Source organism: Hakea prostrata, chromosome 8 (genome assembly GCF_041222555.1).
Source record: "Hakea prostrata isolate BN-2017 chromosome 8, UWA_Hpros_2, whole genome shotgun sequence".
Taxonomy (NCBI): domain Eukaryota; kingdom Viridiplantae; phylum Streptophyta; class Magnoliopsida; order Proteales; family Proteaceae; genus Hakea; species Hakea prostrata.
This window is the reverse complement of record NC_142607.1, coordinates 11920760-11942515: the sequence shown is the minus strand read 5'-3', so window position 1 is coordinate 11942515 and position 21756 is coordinate 11920760. Positions and strand designations below refer to the sequence as shown.

Below are 21756 nucleotides of genomic sequence, written 5' to 3'. Positions count from 1 at the left end.
GAAAAGAAGGGGGAACCTTCCAAGCCAATTGGCTTAAGGTTGCAGGTCCAAGTGGCTCCTTCTAAGACCAAAGGAATGACTTTGGAATATAGGTTTCAGAAAAAAGGGAATTCACCTGTAATCTGTGACTGTCAGCCTTTGAAGGGTGGGGCTCGCAATGGCCCCTTGTCATTCTCATTACTCATGCCAAAAACAAGAGGAGAACCAGCTAGCTCTGGGTTCGAGTAGCATTTTACCTTTAATAACAAATCATCCACTGATTTTTTAACATCAGTCGGTTAGGATTTCCGTTTTGTTTCACCCAAGCTTCATCCTAATGATGGATAGATCATGCGGGTTTCTATGAAGACTCGCTTTCGAAAAATTATTTGTTTTGATCTTCTACACCGTTTCACCACACATTTTAAATCCTCTATTGAATTTGTGGTGGAGGGTTATGAGGGTAGTACTATTCTCAGATCCCAACTCAGAATTATTGGAGTACTGTACTGGATCTAAAGCACACAAGGGAAGTTGAAGGGATAGACCAGGGCATTGAAAATCCGGTTGCTTATTTTCTTTGTCCACGAATTTATATGTGGTAATGTGAAGGTCTTCTTTTATCTCTTTGGGCCTTTCAGCAAAGGTTAGAAACCAGATTACTCTATCTATCTTTGCTGTGTAAAGGTGACGAATCCCCACCCATGAATGCTACGTGCCTACGTCTTTATAGCTTGCCGACAAATTGGACATCAAGAGCATAATTTATTTCTTATCTCGTGACCAACATGGCACTCACTGATTTAATGACTTCTCTGGGGCATAAGGTCGAACAGATAGAGACTTTGGATAAAAAGGTAGTCTTTGAGACACTCATGGCAAGGGTAATTTTTGCCATGCTTCTTAAAGCTCTCCATGCCTACTGCATCCTGATTCCACACTCCAAAGAGGTCAGTGATCATGTAATTGTACTACATCCTCGTTTAGAATTATCATCACTGAAAAAGGAGGGGAAAAAGGAGCATTGAAAGAAGTGAAAGAAAGAAAGGAGGGTAATGGCCTTCAATCTCTTATCAACTCATGTGGATATCTATCCTGAAGCCAGTAGTTACTGGCTGAAACACATTATCCCATCATGATGTAAAGGTCACCTAAGGTAAAGGCAGCAAAATTCTGGAGGTGATTTCTGATTTCCTTTTAATCAGTTGGATAAGCTGGGGAGAGTATGAGACCCCACAAGGAACTTTCAGGTTCAATTCCAGACGAATTCACACATCCCATTTAGAAATAAGGGTATCTGAGATGTTCATGGGAAACCCTTTATAGAAGGTTGACTGTATGTTTGCTTATACAGTGGATCAAACCAGTGGTCTATATGTGAATCTGAAAGATTTGACCATAGGCAAGGGGAAGCTTGGGTGCCCTAAGAATGAATTTGTCCACAGGACCAAATCAAATCAGTTTGTCTAATATAGAAATACATAGCCTTATCCTCAAAAGGCTTTCTTCCTTTTCTCTTCTTCCCTATTATGGCTGTTCTGGGCCAAGGGAGATGCTGCAATATAACTAGTAGGTTTTTAGATAAACAAGCAGACATGGACCTGCAATTATCTTTGATGTTGCCTTTGAAGAAAGGCTTCAACACCACCCAAGTGGGAACCACAAGACTGTGCAACCATTATTTGTACACCATGTGCACTTGGGCCTTCTCTTTGATTCACTATGTCCTATACAGTGCATGAAAGTTCTTTGAATCATCCTCTGTTTAAGAAAATGATCAAAGGATCAACGAAATACAGGAAACAAAAAGGAAGAAAAGAATAATATTACTTGTTTCTCCTACACAATTACTACAGACCAACAACCTTAGAAAAAGTTGTTATGTTGTATTTTTATTTTATGATTGGTGTCACTTCATTAGGTTCCCCTCCCTTTTCCTTGTAGGTTTATTTCTTGGTTTTAGTCTCTTTTCCTTCCCCCTCTAAGATAAAAAAAATTAGTGGATGTGGATGTGATTGTTGAAGCTCTTTTATTGTGCAGAGGGGATGAATTTTGGTCGGAGCTGCCTGACCCAAACCATGCAAAGAATTTAAAAGTATTCCAGTTCATGAACATGAATTATTTCTGTTCATCTCTGTCTCAATATCTTTTATGCCTGATTCACCTGTGTTCTCCTTTTACTGGTTTCAGCTACAGAGTCCTCTGTTTTTTCTTCTAACTAGTTTCTATATCTGTTTCTCTGTGTTCCCCTTTTACTGGTTTCAGCTATAGAGTCCCCTTTATTTAACACATTCTTTGTTAATATCTTTTCATATCTGTTCCCCTTTTACTGGTTTGAGCTCCAGAGATCCTCTTTATTTTTCTGATCCTTCACATTTGCTTGTCAGTAATGTTTTCAGAATGCTCTTCAACTGGTCCCCTACCAGGAACTGTATCTTGTTTGTGGTTTTGTATCATGGGGGGAAGAATGTAAAACATATTACTTTAAGGAGATGTCTTTCCAATTAAAGGAAGAATGTTCTCTCCCTCTCATGACCAACCTTTCAAACATTTAAGGTCCTTTCATGGTGGGTGAGAGTATTAAAGCCAAGAAATTGACATTTAGAACCAAGAAATGAAGAAAGAAGAGTTGAATAAGACCCATATGCATTAAATTCAAATATTGCGTAACCATACAGAATACCATATATTTTGGGTATGATGTTACATCCTAACCATACCAAGTTAAGATTATCCATTTAATAATTGTGGCTGTCTTCTCATCTCTGGTCATATTTGAACAGCAAAACGGTCCTTCACCTTTTTTTAATTTCTTCTTCTTCATGGGAACTAAGCAAGATCTCAAACGGTTCACATGGCTACCTGACTTGACATTAACTCAGGATTTAAACTTGTAAACTAAACAAAGAGATTTTTGAAGCTCAAGAAGTCAAATGCTTCTGGAGAGCCAGAACCAGAAAACAACAAGGGTCAATGATCTTGGAGTATTTTGTTGCAGACTGTTGTCTGCTTTTTCTTAATCAAATGAGTTCTCTGTCATAATCAAACACTGGGTAATTTTAGTAGAACTATAGAGGTAAGAATGAGATCACATTAGTGGGTGAAGAGATTCTATGGAAGACAAAAGCTTCACCTACTTTACAATGTAATTACAGGTGAGATTAGCAAACAGGCCCCATAACAGGTATGAAGGTGATCTTGAATCAGTTGTAATGTTCCTTCAATTGGATTTTTCAGATCATTATTGGTATTTGGTAGGGTATGTATGTATATAATCGCGATTTGATTTGATTACGCGATGAAATTATGATTTGCAGCTGTTTTTATCAGGAGTTAGCTGGTAATACATGTCTTAACTTTGGGTTTACTTAATCTTTTTCTATCCAAAAAAAGAAAAAAAATTTAAAAAATTTCAATCTTTGTATTTGAAAAATAAGAAAGGGATTCTAATGGTCTGCTCCACATGACAATATGCTAAAGCACACACCAAAGCAGAGATCACCATTTCCTATACAAATCTTTATTTTTTTTATTTGTATTTTTAATTATAATTTATGTTTCCAAGATTTATTTAAATTAAATTTTTTTTTTGGCACTTAAGATAGTTAGGCTTTTTTGTGGAGGATTCTCCACAACCCTTTGATGAGCATTCCCATTTTAGGTCATAATAATGAGATTCCCTCAATCTGGTCCATCCATACTTTTACTTTAAATGCGTGGAATTTTGATAATAATGTCTTCTCATGTTGCAAAGTAACTTAGTCAAACCCATTAATCTAATCATCTTGACCTTCTGATTTGATGATCCGAATCCAACGATCATCATTCAATATTCTGTAATAGAAAGCTCTATTGGTCCCCTCCCTCTCTCCCTCTCTACACACGCGCACGCAGTAAATAATTACACAATCTTCACATGAGACATTGAGACACGCCACTTATTATTGTCTAGGAAGGGAACGGCCGTGCAGGAAAAGGATCAGTTTTTTTATTTTATTTTTATTTTTTTATAATAATAAATAAGTAATTTTCATAATTGAAGGAGAGGATTGGAAGGAGCAGAGGAGATGATGAGAAACCTCAGGCTTACCATAAAATGGCTGTTCAGGTTCCACTTCAACGATCAACGCATGTGAGAGAGAAAGACACGTGGCAAGCAGAGAACGGATAAATCATAATAATATTATAAAATATTATCATATATTATGTAACGTTACAAAGGGTCGGTCACAGTGTCCTTTTTACTGGATTTGCATTTGGTATCAAAGCAAAGCTTAGAGTTGGCACCAGAGCGAACTGGTTTAGGGGAGAAAGTAACTCAGCTGGGTTCTGCAACTAAGGTTCTGGGTTCCTTCTTCTTCTTGTATTACTTTTATTTGGTTCTGAATCGTCGGAGATGGGGAATTGTCAGGCGGTAGATACGTCGACGTTGGTGATTCAACACCCGAGTGGGAAGGTGGAGAGGTTTTATTGGCCGATGTGTGCTAGCGAGGTTATGAAAACCAACCCAGGTCACCATGTTGCTTTGGTTCTCACCTTTTGCCTTCCTCCTCCGTCCACCACCACCGAAGGTGGCGATAATAAACACAGGGTGGAAAACAAAGAGAAGGACAAGCAAGAACTTCACAACAATGGGGTTCGAATCACCCGAGTCAAAGTTCTCCGGCCAACTGATACTCTGGTTCTGGGCCAAGCTTACCGTCTCGTCTCTTCTCAAGGTTTCTTCTTCTTCTTCTTCTTCTCTCTGTTATGTTTCATAGTATTTTAGTCTTTATTTGTTGTTTTGCTTTTATCAAATTCCAGTCAATGAGGTCTCTGTCTTCAATTTCAAGATATTCCTGTTCAAGTTTCTTTCTTTTTTTTAATGTTCCTTCTCTAGATTGAATTTTTTTTATTCTACAGAGGTCATGAAAGGGTTATGGGCGAGGAAGTATGCAAAGATGAAGAAGGAACGCGATATCCAATCAACTGATAAGCACCTCAGAACCAGGCCAAAACAGCAGGGTTCTTCACCAGGTGAAACTCTGGCTACCAAATCAATCGATAAGCAGGTCAGGGCCAGGCAAAAGCAACAGGGTTCTTCACCAGATGAAACTCAAACTGGGTCTGAATCAATAAGCCCCCAATTAGACAACCCAAATCAGCTTCAGGTGAGCTCTCTTCTTCTTCTTTTATTCCCAGAAATTTCCATGAATTCACAGTGGGTTTTCCATTCAGTTGTTCAATGTGGTCTCTATCTTCCACACACTTGCAAGAAACAAATGCTTAATTAAAGGGTTTCACCCTTTCAGATCAACTGTTATTTTTATTGGATGTGAAAGTGGAAGGAATTAACAAGTGAAAGAAACTACCCATTTCAATTGATGAATGCTTATCTAAAGAATCTTGTTATGTATTTCATGTCAGGTGGCAAAACATGAGAGACACCGATCAAGGACCTCTTCAGCACCCTCTGCTTCAACCAGGTCAAGAACATGGCGTCCTTCATTACAGAGCATCTCTGAAGCCGCAAGCTGAGATCTAATGACTTTCAAAATCCTTTTCCCCCCATCTGAAGAGACGGAGCTCTGCAAACAGAGCAATGGATTCTGTCAAAGCTTGGAAATAAAAATTGTCTGTATAGATTAGTAATGGGTGATACCAAAGGAAATTCTACCTTCAATCACAGATCATAAATCTAAAACTGAAGCAAGAGCGCTACAAGCCCTTTGTATAGCTAAGGAGAGACTTGCCATTCACAATGAATTTATATACTCTCTTGAAAATTATAAGTAACAAGCATAAGATCTCTTGCTATCTCTCTACGTTTTCTCCTGGGCTTCCTAGATGTAGCTTTGAACAGTTGAACCCAGAAAACAACGCAGCTCCAGCACCTGTGAGTCCTGACAATTTCTGAAAGATTCCACCAACAAAGTTCCAGGGCTTCCATAATCCTTTGCAGTAAATTATTAAACCCATTTCTATCCACTCATTCAATTAACATTTCCACAAATTTTAGACCACATCAACCATGAAAAAGAAAAGAGTTAATTATCAGATGTTGACCAAAGAAATTGCTACAACTGATAATTAAATGAGTGCCATATAAGACACTTCTGCAATCCCTCAAATAATGCACTTGAGACAAGGAGTCAACACAACAGACATTTTGAGATCTGTAAGTATCTTGATTGAATACTAGACAGATGGTAAGGAACACAAAATAAGACAGAAATCTATTAAACTTCTTGACTATAAGCCAGCCAAGAGGGTGGACCCACATAAGCCCTACCCAACTTCTCTCTTGTAATTTATGGCTTCAACAACCAATTTCAACATTAAATTTTAGTGGTCCTAAATTTGTTTAGAGTAAGGTTGCATAGAAAGATTGTCCCTACACATTGCTTGTGTGCAGGTCTTTGGCATTGAATTCCTGTTTTTTATATTTTCTACTTCTATATATAATGACCAATTCTCAAGGGCATCAATAGGTAATGACTTATGTTTAAGGGACTTCATGTTCTTCTCTTCGTTCTTGAATCAATTGAATGAATAGGAGACATGGTGGTCTAATTGACTTACTCACCTAGTCTCCTATCTCTCATTCTCACTTCGCTCTCCCAAAGGTTTGAGGGTCTCTTGCTAGTATATCACCCTATTCAACAAGTAGTTTTAGCAATAAGTGTTGAAGAAAGCCCATATCATGAATATACTCTTCTTTTTATCTTCGGAACAACTCACTGATCGTTCAATTAATGTATTTGGCCCTACAACTCTTGCCATGATACAAGTCTTTCGCACAAACAAAATTGAGTTGAGGGAACATCTCACACGTCGAAAATGGAAGCATCATTCAAATGATCTCTATTCAAGCACAGGGCCAGAGCCAGAGCCAGGATTTAACATCGGTGGAGGGTAATGATTACAAAATCCTTTTTCTATTCTTCGGGCTTGATAGTGGTAAGTTATGCACCTTGGTTTCTACAAATTTATTCAATACTCTAAAAGCAAACTATGACAATGTTCTTTTAACTTTTTGTCTTGGCAGGGGAAGGGGAGAAGAGGGACTGAGTGTCGGTATTTCATACATGAAAAGAAGGCCAAAGTTTCTCTCTAGGAAAATTTCAAAATTCACGGGATTTGGGGGGGGGGGGGGGAAGGGGAGAAGAGGGCCTGAGTGTCAGTATTTCATACATGAAAAGAAGGCCAAAGTTTCTCTCTAGGAAAATTTCAAAATATCACGTGATTTGGGGGGGGGGGGGGAGCATGATCCCCTAGCCTTTGGAAAGCTCTGCTCCACCAATTGTTCAAGCTCAAAATTGAATGCTAACCATGGTAGGAAATTTCGACAAAATATTGTTGAAACTAGTTTGAATTTTGCTGTCACTACCTTGTGACACGAAACATGGGTTGAAAATGAAAAGTCTTAGATTTTTGTGAAATTTAAGAAATTTTGCTGAAATTTTGAAAATTCTAGTGAAATTTTAAAAATTCCAACAAGATATACCATATAGGACTTATGGCTATGGATATAATGGAGCATATGGTGGTTCATTTGCTGATTGTAATAGTATGTTTACATGAGTATGGAAACGGTTAAGGTGCATCATTTGTGACTTCATCTGGATATCAATTAGGATCAACACAACTAATTTATGCTAGTGACGGACTATATAGATAACTTTATCTATACCACGTCTTATGTTCAGTATTCAGATTACTCCACCATGACCCAACGGATGGATCCAACCCAACACATACTTGTGTATTGAAAATTCTACTTGTTGTATGTGTTGTTGCACTTTAATGAAAATCTTAGTATTGTCTTGCATAATATTCATATTTATATTAATTAAAATTCATGTTCCAAACTTTCAGTTTCGCTTGCATATAGCCGGAGATGTACTGAACAAGAACACTATTTTATGTTAGATTTTAGGCAAAAGTAACATTCAAAGTGTGTTTATTGGCCTCAAATTATCTAGAAAGTAACCTTGTCATTATTATTTAGTTAGCCCAAAGCCCAGAGACCGAACTCTCCCATGAGATCATGGGCCTGGGTGAGCCCAGTGATATCTTGTCCTGGGCAAGTTAGTTTTGAAATAGATCAGGCTGAATTCTGGGTTTGGCACACATTTCCAATCACAGCTGGAACTGGCCCATGTTTGGCTCATATACTTTGAAAAAGAAATCAAACTTCATGATTCTCCAATTTTGATTACAATTAGGATTGTAAATGGATGGGATTTGGATTAGATGGTGGTAATATTATATCCGCATCCTATCGGTTTTCGGTTGAATTCAACTAGATTTGGATGATAATCGGATATTTATTTTCTTAAATAGATTATTCTAAACCGGTATAAATATACAAGTTATCGACTATCTGTTGACATCTTTACCATTTTATTTGTGAGGCTAGGTCTGAAATTTAAGAATTTAGCAACTTTGATAGTTATTTTGGTAAAAAAAAATCTAGAAAAAAATAGTTACATATCTCAAGTAAAAAATTATAAAAATAAGAAAAATAAATCTAAATAAGTAACTTTATAGGATAATTTTATCAAATGTATAATAATCGGTTGGGAAGGGTATGCCATATCTGCATCCTATTAGCAATTGGATGGATACGGATACCACTAAACGAATGCAAACGTAAACTCAGAAGTGGATCTCGATTATCCATTTACACCCTTGATTATAATATGGTTTTCTCTATTTATTATCATTATAATAAGTTGTTTCCAATTGTACATCTCAAGCACTTCAGTTACAGATCCATTTCACAAATACCCAAATCCAATCCATCAAATGCCCTATCATATGATGACCCTAAAGTTCATTTCACCCCTCTCAATGTGTCATTCGAATGTCACCCCTAAAATTGAATTCCCCATAAAAACCCATTCTTTCTTTTGGTAGCAACACTAGATAGAAATTTGAAAACTGAAATGCAGAAAAGAGACCTGGATAGGACCCCCTTAATCATATCATTACCTCACCTAGCTATGCAATAATCTAATTTTTCAGCTTGTGGTGGAAAGCAAGGAAAGTAATGGCTAAAGGGACCTAAGGAAAGAAACCCAGATCAGAAAAGGAACAAAAGAAAAAGAGGGAGTTGCAGTGGGAGAATTATAGATTATATACTCTTTTGCTTTTGCATGACCTGAGAGATTAGTGCCCAAACTCTCCATTCTATTCTTCTACTTTTGTTTCATCTTTCCTTAATAGGGGGAAAGCCTAATATGGCAGGTTGAATTACTGCAAACAAAGACTTCGGGAACAGCTAACACATGTACTTAAGCTTTTCTACTTCATTAAGAAACAAAAAAGAAAGAGAGAAGATGAAGAACGTGAAAATCATTGAGACTTTTAAGATGAAAAGGGAATGAAAGAATGAAAAAAATGAAGACAGCAAAAGCAAAAATCCATACTCATACACACTACTATACAGTAAAGGTTGGGCTTCTGAGATACTTTTTACTTTTCTTTCTCATTTCTCTGTTACTCTCTAGGCTTCTAAACTTTCGGCATGGTTGCAGTAGCACTCCCTTTTCTTAGGGTCCTACCTGTTCTCTAATATTCCTAGCAGAAGTTAGTAATTTTAATAGATCAGCTTAAGAAATCTGATGAAACTTTAACTACGAGATCACCTACCCCTCCCATGCTGGCCTTAAATGATTGCATATGTTTCATAGGTCACCTTTGATTCTCGCCTATATCTTAAACAGTTCGAGCATTTGGCTTTAACAGTAATGCATTTGGCATTATGTAATTGATTAGGACAGGAAGAAGAGGAAAGAAAGAACAAGTTGAAATGAATTTGATTTGATGATTGAACATATGACCCTTTTGTCTCCACCCTTTGGATGGAGGATCAAACAATGGCACTATCTGATGAATGCCCAGAAAGAAGAAAAGAAAAGGAGGAAGAACGACGACAGCAACCGCTCCTGGTCTTCCCCATTAGTTTCTTTCATGGCATCCAAGAGGATTATGAGTTGGAAAGCTCACAGTTGGGGTAGAGCATCTCATCCTCACTGACAATGTATCCATGCATTTATTATTCCTTTTGAGAAAGTGAAATTGAGTACTAGTATCTTTGTAGGGCTACTTCAGAAGAAAATCTATTGCTCTGGATCAAGCAAGTTATATATGATCTTATTATAATTCATCAGCATTGATGTATCAAAATATATATTAATGCATCTGGGATGTTTTATAAGCATTAATTATGATAAACTGATGCAAATACCATTCATGGACTGACCTGCTTATGTTTAAGTAAACGTAATTATATTTTCTCATCTTTGTCTACCAATCTGATTTGATTTGGTCTTTCTTTTTCCTTCAATTTTGCTCTTACCCTACCTGAGCAGCAGTGAGCACTTTCATGGGTATCTGGGTGTCCCATGGAATAGAGAGCAGTGCTGTCTTGCATTCAAGTTGAAATAAAGAAGGAAAAAGGAAAGCAATATCTTGATGAAACTAAGAATTATTCTAACTTTAGACTCCCTTTGCAGGGACCTACTGGATAGTATCAATCCATGGTTAAACCCCACGAGCATATATTTACAACCAAAAGGCACAAATCAAAAGCTTGAATCCTTAAGGTCCATATCTCTTTTGTCATTGTCACTTAAAGGCTGAATTTTCTCTGAGAAAGGTCGATGGCAAAGCTACATAATATTCTATCCCTCTTTCCTCCTAGGAATTGGAATGTTTCTGCATTTGGATCTCGTATAGTTGCATACAAATCTGACTTCTCTGAGCAAACCATGGTTGAACCTTCAAGAATTGGATTCACTACTTGTACATAATGATAAATAATGAGAGTGGGCCAACCGTGTTGATCGGGTTGCCGCCTCCCACGATCAAGTCAGTAGATGAATACAACAACATCTCCAACGAGTGGGAGCCAAGAGAATAAGCGTGAATTGATCAGATGCAATAAACAAAACTCAGTAGTGTGCAATGTTACCTTTGATTGAGAAGGAGGATGTGGTTTATATAGATTAACCTGTTGGTGTATGCTTCTTAGGTTTTCTGCTTTAGCTCTGATTCTATCTTTGGAGTGACATGTTTGAGTCCAGTTGACATTGGACTTGGGCTATGATGTAATTCCCATAACTACTTTGTGGATTGCTTATTGGATGCATTATCCATGTCAATTTGATTCAAGTATTCTTGCTTAGATAGACATGTCTCCGGGATTCTGAACACTAATCTTCCCGAGCTCTTTATTTTTTGGTACTGGTGCTTTTTTAATACTAGAAATGAAACGTCGCCGGATGGGTGCGAACCCAAGACCTCCCGAGCTTCTCCTTTATCAGGCTTGAGTACTCTTGACCAATCGTCCCATTCTGTCATCACACTATCCCAAGGACATTGGGTCAAGTCCTCCGGTCGACTCGAATTCCTCGATCAAAGGTCAAGGACCCAATTGAATCACAAGTCCAGCCGAGTCAGATGGTACAACGCGTATATTCTTTTTTCCTTTTTTGATAATTACAACATGTATATTCTTAGGATTCCACACTTTTGAAGAGAATTTTGATTAAGCATACTGCAAAAATAAGGGGTCATTTAAGGGAAACCTTCACCTTTCAATTCTCCAACCAAAGTGATAAGATTTTTGTTCAAAAAGAAGGTACTATTTTGCAAAAGTAGCTGGTTCTCTTTGGCTTTGAGTTCTTAAGAGAGTGTGCTTTTCAAAATTTTAACTCATTGTTCAACTCTTTCAGCCTTTGTCAAAGCTTTCATTTTAGGTCACTGTTAGCTTTTCAGTGAAGTGTGCCTGTTTACGCTCCCATGGACTTTTGGGGTTTACTGGTGGGCACCCATTTGCACCAAATCCAGCTTCTTTTGAATCCCAATTCCCAACCAACTAGGAGACACGTTTCCCATTAATATATCCATTAAGCTTTGATCTGTTTTTCTACATTCATGGTTCTGTTCATGGTGAAACAAGGAGAGTCATGGAGCTATTGTTTGTAGCTAGGTTCTTGAGTTCAGTCTAGGACCTGGGCCATCTCTTCTGTGGGCTAATGTTTGGCTGTTCTGTGGAGTCTGAAGGTCTGGTCCATATTATGGGCCCATCGATTGTGATACTGGCCTAACCTGTGTGTCATACTCGATGTTGTGGGCCTTGAGATGGGCCACCTCATAAAATCAAGGTGTCAAAATCCTGTTAATCCTCTCAAGATGATGCAAATCCTACATCATGGAATCGGATTCATAGGGGTATTCTCGACATAAAAGAAATATCAACAGTGTTGTTCAGTGTCGGCCAATATTGGGCCAGATGTTAAGTGGGCCACTATTCAATGCCTCGGCCCGTTTCTCCATGTCTCACAATGTTACCTGGTAGATCCCTTTCTATGTTACATTATACGTTTCATCACCATCACTGATTGCGCTTTCGGGTTGGATGGTTCCAAAAGGTACGAGAGATCTTCATATGTCACGGTAGAAGTATGTACTCTTTTTGTATCTTTCTACCATATTTTACGGTAGAAATCTGTGCTCTCCTCATACATTTTTATCATATATTACGATAAAAGTCTGTACACTTCTCGTATATTTCAACTATACATTAGCAGAACCCACTAAGAATTTATATTTGATTCATTTTGTTAGAACTTAGAAGTGGGCCCACTCCTAATATATAGTGAAAAAATATGAAAAACATAGATTTCTATCATGACGGATAAAAGATTAGAACCCATTAATCATGGTCCATTCAATATCATTACTAGGAATTGAGAATTAAGGAGAAAGAAAGAAAGAAAAAAATCCACTAAAGTCCAAGAAAGTAGTAGGTTTTGAGAACAGCCATTGGATTGTCACGAGAGGGAACAGAGGGGCTCAGCCTTAATTTCTTTATATCACTCTCGAGTCATAGTCACTGAAGGGAAACTTTAAAATGAAAGCTGGGCCAGTGAAGTCCCTTCAGTACTCTTGTGTTCTCTCTCTCTCTAGCAGCAAACTTCCAAAACTGTTCTTGACAAATCAAAAGAAAATAAAACAAATTGCAAAGTTACAAAAGTCACCGTTGTCATTCAGTCATTCACATGCTTGGTGATCAGATCAGAGAGGGAGGGAGCCCATGAAATAAATTTAAAATAAATAATTAAAGAGAGAGAGGGTTGTAGACTTGCAATAATGATAAATATTTAAAAAATCCACTGTTGGTATTAATAAAGTATATAACAAAGCCTTTATTCTACATTAAAAGGCCCCAAAGACCTTTTATGTTTTTCTGGGCCAAACCCAAACCTGGCCCATTGAAGCCTGAAAGGAGCATTTCCCTTCCCATAAAGAAATTGAAAATATAAAAAATAAATAAAAAATACACACGTGAAACTCCAACTTATGGTCCACTGCCAAGAAAATAGGCTTAATTCCCGCCAAAAAAAAAAAAAACATGCACAAGCATACACGAGTGTGACGCACCCATAAGCATGAACACACGTACTCTTCTCTGAATCTCTCCTGTGTTTATAAGCATCTTCTTGTCTTCTCTGTTTCAATTCTATCTTAACAATGGAGGGAGAGAGGGAGCAGATGAAAGCAATGATGGCTTGACTTGTCTAACCATGACCATGAAGGCATGAACACCAACACAAACACAGGCTCAAACTTCAAGAGCAGCTCTTATTTTCCCAACCCACTTCATGTTTCTCATTCATTTTACCCAAAATCTCTCCTACCCTGTCCCCACCATCTCACAATGAATGTTGCCTTTGAATTCAATTTCCACCTCTTCCACACTCCATGACTAGCTCCCACTTATGAACCCATCTATCACTTTCCTTATCATCACCACACCTTTGGGATTCTGCAACTACTTTCATCAACCCCATTAATAACAAATATCAAAAACCCAAATCTCTACATCAATCATGGTCGCATTTACTCTTAAAAATCCTCACTAAAAACGAGGACTCAAAACCCATTTTTCAATCAGAATTTCAAGGGTTCTTCTTGGCCTCAGCTTTTATCCATGAGTAGCTGTTCAGCTTTCTCCTCTTGCTGGATGGTGATGAAGTTGAGCTACCTGAGCTAATCCTTGACAGGGTTGTGACTCTCAGCTTGGGTAGAACTCTGGGAATCGTCTTCCTCTGCCCACTGTGCTCAATAACAAGTTGTTGCATTAGTCGGTAGCAACTCATTATCATGTCCTGCCAAAATCAAGAAACATTATTTGCCTTGGACTTCACTAGAGATTCTTTTCCAAAACGCTCTAATCACAATCTTACTTTGTTTAGTCCATCGCACCAGGAACCAGCACTTCCTGGGTTAGCAACAACAACCGACAGATTTGATACCTTGTGGGCCGCACACAATATTGCTGCAGCAGCCATCGATGATGGCGAGTAGCCTAGAAACTTTATCTCTGCATGAACACATCCAATAACGTATCCCATACAATATTAGTTTTAAATACTTTTATTAATATGAGATTAATTAATAATCATCCAACATTTGGTATCAGAGCTAACACTACAAAAACAACGAGTGTATAACGAGTGTATAATCTCACCTCGAAGAGTGGTTAGAATAATATGAGTGGCGTGTGAGACGAGGAGAGCGATAAAAGTAGCAGTTGGGTCGACTTTGTAGGCGAAGAAAGTGAGGAAGTTGAAAGGTGTTGTGGAGCGGAGTCTCCAGTCTAATGTTGACAAGACTAGAAGCTCCATTCTACGGATGGTTTTGGCCTCAAACATGAACTTTGCACCTTCAACCTGCAAATTAATTAAAGTGCACCAATCGTTAATACCCATCAGTCAGATCAGATAGAGAAGACTAATTAAGCTTGAAACAATTGCAAACCTGGAGATCCATAAGTGAATGTACAAGAGGTTCTTCCATTTTAGCAGCCAATGATAAACATGCAACAGATAAGAGTTGTAATGGCCACCCTCGTCCTTTCGCTTGCTGAAAAATGATATATTAATTACAGAAAGAACACCATTTAAGTTCCAGTTGCGCATTAATTATTCAAATTAATAACAGAGCCTTCATCTAATTATTTCGCTTTATATGATTACCAAGAAGAAGCCAATGAATTAATTACTAATTATAACGGAGTGGCAGAAAGATTCCAACAGATGCCTTCCATTGATTCTGTTATATGAAGAACAGATGATGAAGCTTACCGGAAAACGACGTGAAGAGAGGAAACGATCCATGTAGTTGACGGAGAGATAAGCCGTGAGAGGTTGAAAATGATAGAACGCATGAACCTGCAACAAACCAATTAACATAAAGCTCCAAACTAATCCATGCCGGAGCAGCTACTCCGGCGAGGTGAGTGACAATAACCCATCTGCGCAAGTTAGCATAACTAAGTGATTTCCCGCGGGAAAAAAGAGGCCAACAAGGAAAAACGCGGGAAAATGGATAAGATGGCATTTTGAGTAATTTTGATTATCGAGTATCGTGAATCTCGTCTTCGTCATTGTTGCCGGAAAAGAATTAGGTTTACCTTGAGAATCCATGCAATGGATTCTTCTCGAGCTGAAGAATCGAGTTCTTGAGATCCAAACCTAGTTTGATAATCCAATCCAGGCATGTAATCTCGTTCTTCCTTGACGAATCTCATGATCGATTCCTCCACCGGGAGTTCTAGATCCGGCGAGACAAATAAGGACGAATCTTGTTCTAATGTGGCGGCGCTTTCACCACAGAGAAGGTCGGAGGAGCAATCGGAGAAAGATAACGACGATTTCACAGACATGATAAATGTCTGTGTGAGTATTAATAATCATCATCTCGTTCTCTTCCCATCTTGATCAAACGAAAACGGAAGGACTGAAAGCTAAGAAGATAAGATGCGATCGTCGAAGGTCTCTTCTTCTCCTTCGACACTGGCGACTGAGACTGTGAGTTCAGAGAGGGTTTAGCGTTTCCTGCTTCAATGTGAATCTTTCATCTGTTTCAATGGAGTCCAGCGGTATAAATATATATGGATGGGTTTTTTACGCAATTTTTGCAAAATGTTTTTTTCAATAGACATAATTACACAAACATCCCGGTTCGTATGTGAATTTTCTTTTGGGGGACTATAAGATGTAATTCCAAAAAAAAAAAAAAGTGTATGATTATAAATATCAACATCAATATTAATAATGGATTCGATCTAATTAATCGTAGATGGTTGATGTTATGTACTTATGTTGGAGTTTCAAATTAGGACAAAATTAGAAAATAGATACATTACCTTTAAATGCTTTTGAAATAGAAAAAAGAAAATTAATGCTTTTACACATGTTCTCATTGGTCCGGCCATTGAGTGCTATGAAAGTGTCATCGCAGGGTTGTTATGGTGATTAGACCAATACCTCTTAGTGAAGAAGTCTGGGTTTAACTCTCGCTAAGACATATGTGATATCCTCATTTCTTATAATAATATGAAAAACGTCAGTGCTATAAAAGTAAGTATGCTTTTCCATTATCAGGTAAATTCTTAATTATCATTTTTTTTTTGTGATGAGTTCAAAATCTGCTCACTTGGAGAATGACCAGCAAAACAATCGTCAAATGTGGCCCGACCGTGGGGTCGGGAATCCACCTCCGATGGCTAAGTCAGTTAATGAACTGATCACAAAAGCTCTGACTAATTGCAAAGCTAAAGTATGAATATGAATATTGGAAATACGATTCAGTTACCTTCTTCATACGTAAGTTACGGTTTATATAGAGTTCACCTTCTAATCCCGTACGTTGGATCGGTTCGATCCTTCTTCTGGTGGCCATCAGATCTTGACGGTTAGACTCGTTAGTAGGGTGATGAACAACTTCCCTTGATCACACAATCGATCAGATGTTGCGGGTGTGGTAGTTATCCACGTTGGCACGATCATATGCTCCTGTGAGTGCTGATAACCGTCTCGTTGATGGGTTATCCATCTCGAGAATCTCGGACTCGTGTTTGCCTGTTGATCGTATAAGGTTTTTTTCCTTAGCACGCTATCTTCAAACACGGTTCGCCCGAACCTAAATCAATCAATTCGTCTCCCCTACCGGGGTCGAGGGTTGAACCAAAGACGGACCCTGTTCAACGATATTTTTCCGTATCATTTTGTTTATTTTAATTTTAGAGTATATCGTCAGAGTGACCTTAGAGAGTGCGAATTAATTGCAAATAAATCAAATTAGAATCCACATTTAGCTTATTAATCAGCTCAATTTTGTTTTATGAAGTAAAAATCATTTATTAAAATTTTTTGGCCAGGTTTTAAGAATTAAATTCATTCAACAATATCATTGAATTTGAACCAATTAAAGTGGTCAACCAAATGTGAATAGGTTGGTTGGTGGTGCTTAATTGATGAAAGATGACATTGGGTACAAAGACATCGTACAACCTACGTTTATGAAGAGAACATTAAAAGGCATTTCCCATTATATGATCTGAAGCCAACCAAAGACCATCTCATATTCTTACACCCTTTAATGGCTAATAAATAACTAACCCAAAAATAAAAGGGCTAATAAATAAACGGATAGGAAAAGTGCATGGAGCGGCTTTGTGTGGTTCATTTTCAGCGTGAACTTGAATGTTGAGCATTAACTGTGCAGCATGTGCTGCTAACAGTCGAGATAAATCTCGGCTAATATTTCAATCTCGACTGTCCATTTTTGAAAGTGTTGAAAATTGAAATGGATGATCGAGATCGAAATCTCGATCCGTAGCACAATGCTATGCATTTATTAAAGTTCAACCCCTCATTTTCCGACTTTTTTCTGTTTGGAGCTAGACAAGGGGAACAACTTCTCTTGGTCCCCCAAAATTGATTATGGGATGGGAAGGAATTAGGATTTCTTCCTCAATATCAAAGTTTAAAGTATTGGTATCGACTATCGTATCGGTCAGGTGATTTTAAGAGACGTATCGCCCTGTATCGAGTATTGTATCACCCTGGCTAATGTATTTAGTGTACTTCAATGGAGAGACATATCAAGATGTATCATATCGGTTGGGTCAAATATGGATACATATCAGCTAGTATCGTATGGTATCGTGGGATACTTTAAACCTTGCTCAATATACCTACACCAAACAATTAGGGTATCAATGGGCAGGGTTGGGTTTGGTTAGTTTAAACCTAGTTCTACCTTAATGAACTAAACCCTAAACTCAAACCCTATTAGAGACTTAAGAGTCCTAAATCCAGACTTTACCTTCCCAAGTTCTCTATAAACCTGAACTGCCTTGATTTACCCTCATCTCCCCTTGCTTTTTATCTTCTTGAAAACAAAATAAGAAGCATGAATTAGTGGCTACAAAGAGATTTGAACTCTTGACTTCTTACATATCAGTATTTGCTAGGGCCTGTTTGGTTACGTGAATCCAGAGATTTGAAATCTCTGGATTCACAAATGGGAGATTTTTACCTGTTTGGTTGTGTGAATCCCTAGATTCATGAAATCTAGAAATTCACATTTTTACACTAAAAACGTGAATCTATAGATTTATGGGTATGAGGTGAAATCCAGAGATTTCACCCATACTATCAAAGCGTTAAACATTTGAATCATAATTCAATAAATATTTTTTTAGGATAAATCTAAAAATTTCATTCAAAAAATTCAAACTAACCAAACAGTTAATTTTACGAACATGACTCTAGAGATTTGAAATCGGTAGATTTGAAATCTCTAAATTTTTGAAATCTACAGACTCAAGTAACCAAATAGGCCCTAACTGAACTAATCCCTTAGGATTGTTTAGTTAGATACTTGGTCAAATAGTTATTAGAACTAAATTTATATATAGTTATAGTTTAACTAAATTAACACAGGGTTGGGTATGGCCGAGCTAGGTTTAGCCGTTGAGACCCTACTAGGGCTAATAATTTTGTCACCCGAATCCGTCTTTTGGGTTGGAAAGTCGACCCGAGTTTGGGTTGGGCTCTAGGCAAATTTAGACCAGTTCAGGCTTAGAGGGTTTTATTGACACCCTTGTAAACAACATTCACAATTCCAAACGTTCTCAATGCTACCAGCTAAGCTGCCACATAAGTAAGCCATCCATAGATTTGTTTGGAGCCCTTGAAATTTGTCTTAGGCTTTTACATAGGTTTTGGGTTTAGAGGCCTTGATCAAGGTTTAAAGTATCGGTATCAAGTATCGTATCGGTCAGGTGATTTTAAGAGACGTATCATCCTGTATCGAATATTGTATCGCTCTGGCTAATGTATTTTAGTGTGATTTAATGGAAAGACGTATCGAGATGTATCGTATCGGTTGTGTCAAATATGGATACGTATCGGCTAAGTATCGTATGGTATCGTGAGATACTTTAAACCTTGGCCTTGATTAGCCTAACAATCAAGTTAACCTAATTCATATCTGTTCTAAAAATTTTCTAAGCCACATCATTGATGAGGATTGTCACTGAGCTATCCAATTTACGTGTCATCCACTTAAAAACTGATCATAACCATCAACACCTATAAATTTCCTAAAAAGCTGGTTTAATATCTAAGGTGGGTCTAAAGCTTTGGAATTCTATGAAGAACAAATGAAAATTACACAAGCTACTTGATTGGTTTTGCAAAATGAGTGAAAGAAAATGAATTTGACCCAGTTTAGTGGTTTGTAAAATGACTGCAGGAGCTTATGTTGGGTCCATCTTACCATTTTTTTTTCCCTACAATTAGAGCCTATGGCTATCAAATGTTGTTTTCTCCTTTAATTTGATCGGTGAGGTAGATTGAAGGAGACACTCTTACCTTTTACATGCTAACACATCACTAAACCATTCATTAAACTTTTGATTAAGGTTCTATATATTCTCATTAGCTTGTAATCAATCTAACCATGAATTTTGGACTTGTGTTAAGGACCTTCATTAGATAAATGTGCCTTAATTTTTAGCTTATCATGCTTCCATATTTCATGGAAGATTCTTCCCATTGTCATTTTCAATCCTTCTTTCCTTTTCTTAGTTTTTCTAAACCTAGCTCAACTTTGGCATTAAATCTAGGTCTAAAGTATAATCAATGCTAAAATCAAGGTCAAGCTCGGTTGTGCCTAGTAAGACCTGTGGTGTAAACCTTAATCCAAAGTAACTCTAACCCAATGCTTGCACTTTGTAATCCTAGCCAACCCGGCCTCAGTGTTGGAAAACCCAACACAAGCTCCGATTGAGCTCAAGGCTGGTTCAACCTCTCAGGGCCAAATTTATACCCCTAGTTTAAACTTTAAACATACCAAATTGTAAATCAAAGAACATTGATACAAGGGTGACGAATCACACTAAGAATTTCTAGGTCTTCGAAATGACCAGTACTCGATCCAAAACTATTAAGAGGTGGTTTTTGCGCATTTTATCATGATCGCGCTGGGGGCATGGACTTTTTGGTAATTTCACTAACTAGGGCATTCTTCATTTTTTGCTATAAACACTCTCATTCTTGTTAGTGAGACCATTAACTTTTTGGGTTGTTTTTGTGAGTCTTCTTCATTTTTGTTGTATAACCTTGCTAACCAATTCATAAGCAATTCACTAGAAAATGTGGTAATGAAAGCTGAACCAAGTAGAGATAATTAATGAGAGTGAACAATTTCTTCTCCTCTCATGTTACAAGGACACAAGATCTAATTGAAGATTCAAGCAATGATGCAACGAAAGGAAGAAGACTGTGATGAAAGCTCTACTTACCTGCATAATTGGTGAGTGGACCAGCAGACACCTTGCAAGCTCTACCCAGTAGCTGGACCATAAGACAGTGTCACAGTTCCTAACCCACTACAGACGATTTTGCTAAGAAATAAGAGTATAAGACCATGTCCCCATGGGACAATAAAACCTCTAGACATCTTTTCAGGGTCAAATCCCATAAAAAATCTAACCTGTGAACAATGATTTATTGCAACTATGGTGCTACAATTGCAAATGGGCCTACACAGTGCATCTTAACAAGGTGAAATTTTGTTTAAACCAAAGTTTGTTGGGCTAGATTTACATTTATACCCCTTGGGTTTGTAGATAATTACGTTTACATCCTCTATAATTTATTCTATTACGTTTATACCCCTATGACCTAGGGGTGTCAATTTGCAGTCCGAACCGTTAAAACCGAACCACACCGGCCTGTTATAGCTCGAACCGAACCTTAATGAGTTGTGTTTGGGATGAGGGTAACAGAGGCGCCTGAAACCAAACCACCACCGTTATAACCCGTTCTATAGTTTTACATAAAATACTATTTGAGTCGTCACTACCACTAGGTAGTTCTTGTAGACAATCAGATTGAGCATGAATTCAAAGATCGAATAGTCATTCTACTACTTGCTAAAGCAATCAAAAAGATTAAGTATGAATGCCAGAATGTTAAGTTTGTTTAAATTGAGTATTTATCCAATTCAAAGGTATTTCTTTTGCATATCAAATTAAATACCAACTCAAAAAAGAGTCGAATTTCATATAAGGGAAGAAAAAAATCTACATTCTCACAAAACAAGAAACCAATTTCAAGATAATCGATCATAGCACAAGATAGAATTTAAAAGGTTTTTGTTTTGAGGATTTGTCTTTTGGAAGACCATCCAATGGAGCCTGAGGAAGGAGCTTGCAGTCTCAATGTCACTATTTACCATCTGGGTTATTGATGTCTATAGGGTGGGTACATGGAATTTTGGCTTTTATTGTAGGATATTCAACTAATTCTTTTTGTTCATTTTTTTGTATACCATAAACCATTAGCTTAAATCCCGTTAGTCCAAACCATTAGTTATCTCAAACCCAAACCGTACTAAACCAAAACTCGCCCGAAACCATTATTT

The 21756-nt window shown here is 37.6% G+C and overlaps 2 protein-coding genes across 2 annotated transcripts; one reads left to right on the top strand and one right to left on the bottom strand.

Moving 5' to 3' along the window:
- Nucleotides 1–4188: 4188 nt before the first annotated feature.
- Nucleotides 4189–6404, top strand: LOC149006927 (uncharacterized). Its single transcript, XM_089167454.1, has 3 exons — nucleotides 4189–4697; nucleotides 4882–5129; nucleotides 5386–6404. The coding sequence occupies exons 1-3, from the start codon at nucleotides 4376–4378 to the stop codon at nucleotides 5494–5496; spliced, it is 681 nt and encodes a 226-aa protein (XP_089023580.1). The 5' UTR covers nucleotides 4189–4375; the 3' UTR covers nucleotides 5497–6404.
- Nucleotides 6405–13148: 6744 nt separating this feature from the next.
- On the bottom strand, nucleotides 13149–15877 carry CYCD1;1 (CYCLIN D1;1). Its single transcript, XM_089165841.1, has 6 exons — nucleotides 15449–15877; nucleotides 15120–15206; nucleotides 14794–14898; nucleotides 14504–14705; nucleotides 14220–14356; nucleotides 13149–14141 (listed from the first exon to the last, which is right to left on the bottom strand). The coding sequence occupies exons 1-6, from the start codon at nucleotides 15698–15700 to the stop codon at nucleotides 13932–13934; spliced, it is 993 nt and encodes a 330-aa protein (XP_089021967.1). The 5' UTR covers nucleotides 15701–15877; the 3' UTR covers nucleotides 13149–13931.
- Nucleotides 15878–21756: the final 5879 nt, after the last annotated feature.

Coding starts and splice junctions, on each gene's coding strand:
- LOC149006927 (XM_089167454.1), top strand. CDS start 4,376: ATGGGGAATTGTCAGGCGGTAGATACGTCGACGTTGGTGATTCAACAC. Junction 4,698..4,881: donor CCGTCTCGTCTCTTCTCAAG/GTTTCTTCTTCT, acceptor TTTATTCTACAG/AGGTCATGAAAGGGTTATGG. Junction 5,130..5,385: donor ACAACCCAAATCAGCTTCAG/GTGAGCTCTCTT, acceptor ATTTCATGTCAG/GTGGCAAAACATGAGAGACA.